The sequence below is a fragment of the Brassica napus genome, chromosome C6 (genome assembly GCF_020379485.1).
Source record: "Brassica napus cultivar Da-Ae chromosome C6, Da-Ae, whole genome shotgun sequence".
NCBI lineage: Eukaryota > Viridiplantae > Streptophyta > Magnoliopsida > Brassicales > Brassicaceae > Brassica > Brassica napus.
In genome coordinates, this window is record NC_063449.1 from 2,949,198 (window position 1) to 2,960,082 (window position 10,885).

Genomic DNA, 10,885 nt, shown 5'->3' on the forward strand with positions numbered 1-10,885 from the left:
GGCCTCGAGTCATGTCTTAGGTCCTTTTAGGCCGTCTTCTGACTCGAAGCGTTTATTACGGCTTCTTTCGATAAAGAACGAACTTTCCACGGTTTTTACGGTAAAGTTTGATCGATAACTTAGAATGGCATGGATCGTGAAATGGGTTCACTATGGTCTTTGGGAGATAGCATCGAAGGGTAGACGAGAATGCATGGACTAATGTCGTATCGACGTTTCGGAAGAGCTCGGTCGCTACCGCTCGGTCGCTACCGCTCGGTCGCTACCGCTCGGTCGCTACGTAGCGACCGAGCTTTGGCTCGAGCTCGGTCGCTACCGCTTGGTCGCTACCGCTTGGTCGCTACCGCTTGGTCGCTACCGCTTGGTCGCTACCGCTCGGTCGCTACGTAGCGACCGAGCTTTGGCTCGAGCTCGGTCGCTACCGCTCGGTCGCTACCGCTCGGTCGCTACCGCTCGGTCGCTACCGCTCGGTCGCTACACGCTCGGTCGCTACCGCTCGGTCGCTAACCGCTCGGTCGCTACCGCTCGGTCGCTACCGCTCGGTCGCTACCGCTCGGTCGCTACCGCTCGGTCGCTACCGCTCGGTCGCTACCGCTCGGTCGCTACCGCTCGGTCGCTACCGCTCGGTCGCTACCGCTCGGTCGCTACCGCTCGGTCGCTACCGCTCGGTCGCTACCGCTCGGTCGCTACCGCTCGGTCGCTACCGCTCGGTCGCTACCGCTCGGTCGCTACCGCTCGGGTCGCTACCGCTCTCGGTCGCTACCGCTCGGTCGCTACCGCTCGGTCGCTACCGCTCGGTCGCTACCGCTCGGTCGCTACCGCTCGGTCGCTACCGCTCGGTCGCTACCGCTCGGTCGCTACGTAGCGACCGAGCTTTGGCTCGAGCTCGGTCGCTACGTAGCGACCGAGCGTCCGCTACGTAGCGACCGAGCGGAACACGCGTTTGGTTGCTGCGTAGCGACCCTTTTCGAGCTCTTGTCCGATGACTCGCGTTTCCTCCGCAAAGCTTTTCGTAAGGAAGAATCTATTTCGAAAAATTATTTGTCGAAGAAGGTTTTTCATTTTCTTCTTCGGGGATTTGGACGTTAACTTTGTCGCAACCGTTTTCGACCCCAACACTGCTCTGTTCAAGCCAAACCCCTCAGTGGTGAAGTCTGTAATAGAGCTGCTCAAACACTGTTTAAAAATGAGAAATCTCCCTCCTTCTGGTCTCTCTCAACCTCTATACCCTTGGATACTGTGGAACCTATGGCTTTGTAGGAACCAGAATTTGTTTGAAGAAAAGAGGTTCTCTGAGATTGAGACTACCACCAAAGCAATCAAAGACTGTCGTGAATGGCAATTGGCTCAACCCCTTAAGCCTCCGACAACATCAGTAAACCCCCCCCCCCCCCCCCCCCCCCCCCAAACATGAATCAAACCGTATGCTTCTCTGATGGAGTTTGGGAGACTGCGACTGGTCGGGGAGGATGGATCATAAAAGACCAGACAAGACTGACGCTACTCCAAGGCTCTGCTCACCGCCGGTGTATCGCATCAGCCTTGGTGGCGGAAGCACTGGCCATAAAAGACTCCATCTCCTCTGCTATTAATGCAGGTTTCGAAGACTTACTTTGTCTCACAGATTGTAAAAGTCTCATTGATCTCGTTACAGGAAACTCCTCTGTAACATCTATCCAAGTCATCCTCCACGACATTGGCGTGATGAGTCAATTTTTGGATTCTATCTCCTTTTCTTTTATCCCTCGTATTAGGAATGAAGCTGCTGATAGACTAGCTAAAGCAGCCCTTGTTGTTTCTGTTACTGCACCTTTGGTGTAAATGACTTTTTCTTTTAATGCAAGTAGTGAAAGGTTCGACCAAAAAAAAAAAAAAAGAATAATGGAAATTTCAATTGCCGATGAAAATCTCCTCTCTCCCTAATTTTTTTTTTTTTAAAAAAAAATATGTTAATTAGAACTTCATCCCCGTAAAGGGGCAAATCGGAACAAAACAAACAGACGCCGGTGACATAAAGAAACATCAGGCTAGGTTACATGAGAGATGACTACAATATATAACTACAGAACAAAGAAGCAGAGAGGGTCAAAGGCAAGGGAAAGAAGGCTAGGGAAGCTTGTTCCCTCCTCCGGTGAACACCGGTGACTATCAATCCAGTTACCGAAGCTTTTCACAGAGGGGTGTCCAAGCCAGCGCCAGATCCGCCACCGGTTTCCTTCAATCAATCACCCACGGAAGTGCCCCGCAGCCTCAACTCGCCGGATCCGAGATCCGACTCTAAAAACCCTAAACGCCGATCCAACGGTTACGACGAGGGGTACAAATCGAGATCTACACGCCGATCCAACGGTTATGACGAGGGATAGGATTTCGACGGCAGCGAGGACGAGATCGCGGCGAAGAAGGCGGAGGAGACGAAGAAGAAGACGAAATATAGTCAATAGGGATATGATGGTCATTTGAACAAGTCAAATTGTGGGGAAATTAAAAAAAGGTGTATATGTTGTAAGTAAAGAAGAGAAGAGAGGAAATTGGTGTGTATTATTCCATGAGTAATGAGTCCTTTATATAGGATTACAATAGCTTGTGGACAAAGCCACTTGGAGAACAAGTAAAGCTTGGAGAACAAGTATATTTAAGACTTGCCATAATGGCATCACCATAATATTCATAACACTTCCCCTTGATGTCCATTATGCGCGTAAGATGTTGCCTCGTTAAAAACCTCACCAGGAAAACCAATAGGAAAAACCATGGTTAAAGGAAAAGGAGTGCAGCGTGCAATGAAACAGCCAAATATTTACTCGAACAAACTTGTAGGAAACGAACTTCGCCATTCTTCAGTAGTGCATGAGTCTTCATGATCTGACCATTTCTTGGATTCTTTTTATCTCCAAAACTTTAGAACAATGATAGATTTTCATCTCCCAAATTGTAACATTCTCTTTGGGTGTCTATCTTTTGTGTGTTCTTTGTTGCCTCGTTAAAACATTGTCATGGAAAAACCCAGTGGGATAAAAGCCATGATGAGGAAAAAGACTACAACCACACATATTTCACATTTCTTCTCCGGAAAGCAATATCTTCAGGATATGCATTCCAATCAGAGAAATCTCCTTTTGAAATTGAGAATATTGTAATACTCTTGCCATTAGAGTATTCAAGGTCTATAGATTTCTGGTCCACAATTCTTATTTGATATAGACAATATTTTCTTGGTCTATTTGGACTTCAAACTAAACTTCTTACATACAATCGCCTAGACATTCGTCTCGTACATACGAATAACTCATTCGTAACTATGAAAGTTACTATTATGACTTTCTTTCTTGTCATATGAAATTACATCTTTTGGTTATGAAAAAGATTAGTAATTTGCTCAATAACACTTTAAATATGGTACTTCAAGACCAAACATTTATGAGCATCTTAAATAAAATCCTTCAAGGATCTTTATGATAACATCTAATTTTAGATCTCCGATTTGGAATACATAAAGACAATATTGTATTGTCAAGAGTTTTCTTCCAAAATATAATTTTCTATAATTCTTCAGGAGTTTTTGATTACATTTAAATCAATGATTCTATTGATCTATAATCTCTTGATAAATATAAAGATATATTGATTAACTTCAAATATTTCATATATCCCATAAACATATTTCGATCGAATATGATTTTGATATCATCAATCCTTCAGGGATTCTATCTTTTAGGGATTCTATCTCTTAGGGACTATCAGTTTCCAGTGGGTTGTATAATTCAAGTTCTTCCTTTATTGTCAGACTAATAAGGAACATAAAAGTAGTTGCACCTACCACATAAGACTATGTCTCTTCACAATCAATTTCATATTGATCTTTCTTTGGAGCAACGACTCATTTCTATCCCACTTGTTTTACACCTTCTAGTGTATGGACTACTTGGACTACTGGTCCAAAAACCTCACTCTTTCACAAGAGTTTTTATCTTTGTCTATTGCTTCTTTTTGATTTGGTCAATCATCTCTTTGTGTACACTTTTCAATAGACTTTCTTTCATGATCCTCTTTCTCATTTATCATATCAACTGCTATTTTGCATGCATAAATATCACCGACGTCGATTTGTCTATTCGTTCCATTTTATTCTATACATGACATAACTTATTGAGATCTCTTCATTGTCTCAGGTACCTGAATTTCTTTCAGTCATGTTTAATGTCTCTTCTGGAGATCATTCAAAAACTTTATTTCCTCGTGACCATTATTAATTTATGCTCCTTTTCATTTGTGAGAATTCTTATCTTTGGAACCACATGTCTACCACGCTTCAGGCGTGACTTGCAGTTTGATATTGTTCTTATAGAACATCTATTCTTATTGGAGCATTTACAACTGGTATATGTGACTCGATCACTATATTTGTTTGGGGTCAGCAAATTTGTCTGGCAACTGCTTTACTAAGCACTATAATTGAATTATCTTTTGGACTTGTATTTTACATTTTCTTTAGTCTGAGGATCAACGATAACTCATATCAACTTATTTTCTTTTTCAGCTGTTTATTTTCTCCCCTTTATGTTGGAAATGCTAATTCATTTTTAGCATTCAAATCGAGCCTTACTTATATCCTTCAGGGATGGCTATGGATTCTTAAGTATCAATGAAGATTCATATCCAACATATAATTCCAACCTCATTTCAGAATCCATCTTAATTAAAGCTCTATGGTGGAGCAAATGGAATGTATATCGCACATCCAACATTCTTTGATGGAAAATGGTTGATTTCTAACCCAATACCAATGACGGGGAGAACCAATGATTACTTGTTGGCTTGATGCGAATTAGTGTTGCTCAAAATGTTTAACACTTATCCAATGATTTTCTATAGTCATGAGAGACTTTAAGAAGTGGATTCAACGGTATTATAAAGATGCATAGTGGGTGATCAGTCCACTATCATCTCCTTTATTCATGCCAATAACTTTATTTGGCTGGTGAAAACCGTATTACCATTTTATCTTATGAGCAAGCAACATATGTAAAATCATTCGCAAGAATCTTCTAGTTCTTCAATGAATATTCACTAAATCTTTTTGTATCTTTTCGTATATTACTGAACCAAAATGGTCTAACTGGTTCATGCCAAATATTTTGTAAACTTCTAGTTTACTATATATTTACTACAATAATCTTTGTGATACTTTCTCTAAAATACTTATACTGCCTTAAGCATTTCTTTTGCTTATTGTCTCAACATAAGTGTCTCAAAATTCTAGAGATTACTTTGAGAATGATTCATCAGTCTTAGTTTTAGTGCAAACATAATCTTCTGGATGTTTCACTTATCATAAAATGTGAGATTCTTTAACTCTTTCCCTCGAGATGGTTTTACTATAGGTTTATCAATCTCGAATGAATCTCATTTTTGAATCAATAACATACCCTACATGGGTCATGTTTTCTTTCTCAAATCCTTTTAACTTTTGAGACTTATAAGAATATGGTGCAATAATTTTCTTTCATCTTTGGATGATTGAATCATATCTCTTCTTTATTACCATCTTTATTTCCTCAACTTCAACTGAGAGTGTGAGTTCTAAATAGAAACTCTTTTGTCTTTCTTTATTACCATCTTTATTTTCTCAACTTCAAGTGAGAGTATGATTTCTAAAAAGAAACGTTTTGGATCTTGACAAGATATAAGTATAAGCTTCTTTAATCTTTTTTCTCAATCATGTGTCTGCTGCACAACATTACTTGTGTGAAAAATAATATTTTTTCAATATATGCATTATTAAAAAATTCTTCGAAAAATTTTGCTTTAAAACTTAATATCAAACATAGTGGAAACTTTATTTACAGACTTCAGGTCTTGTAATCTTTAGATGCAGAAATATAATGAGCTATAGGTATCACATTGTGATAATAACTTTCTTTGGATTTTTTTTTTTTCAAAACTTATGCATATTTTAAAGTCAAAGCCTTAAACTTAAAACTCCTGTATATAAAATGGTAATGAAATATGATCCTCGTACCAACTTTTATGCAAATTACTTATCTAATCATACTTTACTCAGCCTTGTATATAAAGCATGGAAAATAACAAAACAAAAACTTATCTTATAAAGAGAAGTGCGTAGACGATGAGAGTTCAACTCTTCAGGTTTCTTGACATTTGTCATCGTATCTTCTCTTTTAGGGAGAAAAAAAATAATTCTGCAATACTTAAAATTTGCTCATATAAATATGGCTAATGTGTTAGGAAACATCAATATATAATTCAATATATAGACCATATCATTATTAAATAGTAATAATTCATCCGAATAATCTATTTAAATTAGAGCATTAAGCAGAAAGAGAACTAAAACCAACGGTTTTCTAAACCTATGCAAACCAAAACTATTACCGCGCATATCATGTGATGTTCCAAGTAATATAGACGTGCATGATGATTGTAAATCAATAAAAGAAAAATAACAACTATGTCACTTTCACAAACGGTTTCACATATTATTATATTAACATAAAATTTGAACAAGAAACTGAAACCAAAACTAGAGCATAAACCAACGATCTGTTAAATAAATTTTAATTCAAACTTACTCGACAAATTAATATAATATATGTAGACATCTTATTCTTTGATGAATACAAACTCAAATATACTAATAAACATAATTACGAATTTATATACCTCGAGTAAACCGACTTCGTTTTCTAAAAAGAAAATTTACTAATACATTGCATGCACTCAACCGTAAGACTTTTAAAATTTGTATGCACTCATATATGTAAATAATATATTACATGCATTCAACTGTAACACTTTATTACTATATTATATGCATTCAATATATTACATGCAAATTTATTACTATATTATATGCATTCAATATATTACTATATTATATGCATTCAATATATTACATGCAAATTGTAGTGGAAATAAATATATAGTAAGAAAACAACTGTTTAAGAGCTTTCATAACACATGTTGACTAGCTAATATGATTCGTATGCTTTTAATAGTTCACATGTTCAATAATGAACTGAATATGCAGCCGTGTGAAAGAACAATATGCACAACCGTATATTAAAAATGTAGGTTAATAATCAATACTGACATGTTAACGAATGAACCATACTAAAACGTTTTGCAGCTGTAACGGGATGACATGATGACATGTGAAACAAATGATATATAAACAAGCGAATATCAAATATAACAAATTGAGCATTAGCTTATTATCATCGACAAGATCCTTGATCAAATGATTTTCTTTCTTTGAAAGAAGGGTAGATCAATATTGTCGACTAAAGTTCCTAAGCTCAGTGTATGAATCCATTCTTACAAACCATCAATTGATAACAAGCATGATTTGAAGAAATATTGGATATAGACTAAAACTATAATAGGATAAAAATCTATACCTATTAACTCAAAATTGCTAAAGCTTCGTCCTGATAACGTGTTGTAAGTAAATAAGAGAAGAGAGGAAATTGGTGTGTTTATTCCATGAGTAATGAGTCCTTTATATAGGATTACAATAGCTTGTGGACAAAGCCACATGGAGAACAAGTAAAGCTTGGAGAACAAGTATATTTAACACTTGCCATAATGGCATCACCATAATATTCATAACAGTATACACCTAAATATGGTATAATGTTAATGTAGTGAGTGCAAATACTTTATTATGTATGTTAATATCATCTTCTGTTGCGTCTTTTTTTCTCAGTCAACTAGATTGACATACTAATCAAAAATCGAAACCGTAACAAAAAAACTATTTCTTTAATAAACACATAACATAGTTTATAACACTTGAAAAAGTCATGGACTAGCGAAGTCCCCAATAGGGACCTCGTACAAAAATGCAGACAAGACCAAATTGCTCGCTAATTCTTTGTAAAGTTGTTTAAACAACTTCAACTCCATCGCGTACTTAACTCGGCTTTTTAAGACGCACACCTAATGATAAGGCCCACGTCTAGGCCCATAAGAATTTATACCATGAATAGAAAGGTGAACGGGGTCTGAGTGTGGGACTGACGAGCATCGACGGTAAGAAGGAAGGTTTGCGTTACGTGATAACTATTGAGTAATCAAAGCCCATTAAGACAGAAGCTTTGATCTTAGAGTCTAAAGTCCAGAAGAGAGATGATACAAGCCCAAATCAAGTCATCTTGTCGTCATCGACGGTTCTGTCTAACAAGAAGAAGATAGAGCCAACAGTCAGTCAATGTACGGCAAAGCAGAAGAATCAAATTCAGCTGGCTAACCGATTTGATGCTCTGGGATCGCGAGCTGTGACATGTTACTAGCTCACTCGTGCACTGACATTTTAGGGCTTTCGTCGCTTTCCTATGTAAGGCTGTAACCCTCGATTGTAAATCTAAAGTTTTCGTCTTCAATCTCTGTTTGTTACATGTTATCATAGCTCATGTCGAACCATGGCTGGACCTACTGAAACGACTTCCGATTCTCTACTTACTATAAATCAATGTGTTACTTTCAAGGTGAGCTCGTCTAACTACTTGCTGTGGAAACTACATACCGAGACATGGCTGAGCAGTCAGATTCTTTTGGGACATGTCACTGGCGGCTCTCCTCACCCATCTCCTACGATTGAAGTTCGTACAGGCAATGAAGTTTCGGAAGCGCCAAACCCTAATCTTGTGAAATGGATTCGAGATGACCAGAAGATAATGGCGTTGTTCTTTGATACCCTGTCTGAAGAAGCACTTCGGTCTGTATATGGTCTTCAAACTGCTCAGGAGGTATGGTTCTCTCTTGCTAAGAAGTACAATAGGATTTCTGCCTCTAGGAAGTGTGATCTTCAGCGTAGACTTCAGTCGGTTTCAAAACAAGGAAAGAAGTTAGCTGAGTATCTAAGCGATGTGAAACTGATTTGTGATCAGCTAGATTCCACAGGCTGTCATGTTCCTGAGAATGGGAAGATTTTTGGTGTGTTGAATGGTCTGGGTCAGGAATAAGAAACTATTATTGCGGTGATTGAAAATGCGATGGACTCGGAGCCTGGTCTCTCCTTTGAAGATGTTGAGATAAATCTTACTAATTTTGATGAGAAGATTCAGGCATACGCAGCTAACAACACAGTTTCTCCTCACTTGGCTTTCAGTACTGGTCGAGGTTACACAAATCGTGGTCGTGGTCAAGGTAGATCTGGTTATTCTCGTGGACGTGGTTCCTATTCCACTCGTGGTAGAGGTTTTCATCAACAAATCAGTCAGGATTCTTCCTCTGAGAACAACACACGTCCAACTTGCCAGATATGTCACAAGTACGGTTATTCAGCCTATAAATTCTACAAGCGGTTTGATCATGCATATCAGCCAGAGGACTACACCAATGCGTTAGCTGCTATCAGAATTTCAGATGGAACATTGCAGTCATGACATGAGTGGTATGCCGACTCTGGAGCAACTTCTCATATCTCAAACTTGCCTGCTCATCTTCAGACTGTTCACCCATATCATGGAGATGATTCAGTCATCGTTGGAAATGGTGAGTTCCTCCCGATTACTCACAAGGGTCTGATGTACTGATATATGGTGTTTTTGGCATCTTGTATATATGTTTTCTAATTGGTTTTCAAGTCTTTATCGCGTCTTCCTAGTCATTTTCGAGTCATTACAGGTCTGGAGCTGCATTGGATGGGAGATGCACCAGTTGGAACAAAAGATGCAGAAAAGAATGCAATCTGGAGATTTTCACGCGGAACAGTCTGAGTGACTGTTCCCGATAGCGGAGCAACCCGAGTGACTGTTCCAGATAGAGCGGAGCAACCCAAGTGCATGTTCCAGCGGCAGAGATTTTTAAGGAAACTACAAGTCATTACGGGATTTGCCCTAATTATCCCATCTTTTTTTCCCAGCCGCCTGTGGCTTTGATATATCATATTTTTCTCTTTCTTTTTACATTCTACGCTACTTTTTACACAAGGAACCTGACTTGAGCTTTGAGAGATTTGTGATTTGATACTTTATAAAGGGAGAAGGCTCCATCTCTCTCACGATAGAGAAGAACCCCCTGAACCCTTATTATATTTTATCTACACATGTTTTATTCAGTCTCTGTCTCTGTGTTTTCTCTATTCATGGCTGAGTAGTCAACTTGCTTAGTCTAGGGTGTTTGAGTGTTAGATCTGTGGGAACCGAAATTCGCACTGTCGATTTCCGTTTAAATAAGGAAACTAGGAAAATCCTAATTTCCCAGAGGTCCCGGATATCTGCTAATACCACACGCCAAGCAATCAGAACACAATAATGACAACGATAAAGTATAAGAAATCGAAAAGAGAGCAAAGTAGATCTTATTCCGAATTCGCGTTTGAGCGTTACAACAAGGTAAGAGCCTGGGCTACGAGAGCTGTCGGCGAGATTCCTAGTTCTAAAACCCTAAGACGGCAATAACCTAGTTGAGTCGCAGCTCGAATAGCAAAAACGGAAATATGCCTAATTGCTCTAAATGCTAAGTTCGCTCTGAAAAATCCTCTCCTCATGCCTCTCGCCTAGGACCCCTTATATACTGACTCCAAGGTCGGTTTACGCCTTTCCTCTTCTGCCCTTAAGCCGCCATAGCGTAAAAATAGAGATATTCCATTTTTTCCGATCTTCGTAATTTTCTTCAAAATTTTGTATTTATCCGCGGAAACTTGACATTTATCTCCCCTTGCGGACCAAGCGTAAACCGACATGCGGTTTACGGGCTATTGGTTAAGAAATCATAAGTTGGGCCTCGAGTCGTGTCCTAGGTCCCTTTGGGCCGTCTTTCGACTCGAAGCGTTTATTACGGCTTCTTTTGATAAAGAATGAACTTTCCGCGGTTTTTACGGTAAAGTTTGATTGATAACTTAGAAATGGCGGGGAAC

At 39.0% G+C, this 10,885-nt stretch overlaps 1 protein-coding gene across 1 annotated transcript; it reads left to right on the top strand.

Moving 5' to 3' along the window:
- Nucleotides 1-8,135: 8,135 nt before the first annotated feature.
- On the top strand, nucleotides 8,136-10,084 carry LOC106422528 (retrovirus-related Pol polyprotein from transposon RE1). Its single transcript, XM_013863319.3, has 2 exons — nucleotides 8,136-8,359; nucleotides 8,511-10,084. Exons 1-2 carry the CDS (start codon nucleotides 8,306-8,308, stop codon nucleotides 8,985-8,987), a joined length of 531 nt encoding a protein of 176 aa, XP_013718773.1. The 5' UTR covers nucleotides 8,136-8,305; the 3' UTR covers nucleotides 8,988-10,084.
- The last annotated feature ends 801 nt before the right edge of the window (nucleotides 10,085-10,885 follow it).

Coding starts and splice junctions, on each gene's coding strand:
- LOC106422528 (XM_013863319.3), top strand. CDS start 8,306: ATGTTACTAGCTCACTCGTGCACTGACATTTTAGGGCTTTCGTCGCTT. Junction 8,360..8,510: donor GGCTTTCGTCGCTTTCCTAT/GTAAGGCTGTAA, acceptor GTTACTTTCAAG/GTGAGCTCGTCTAACTACTT.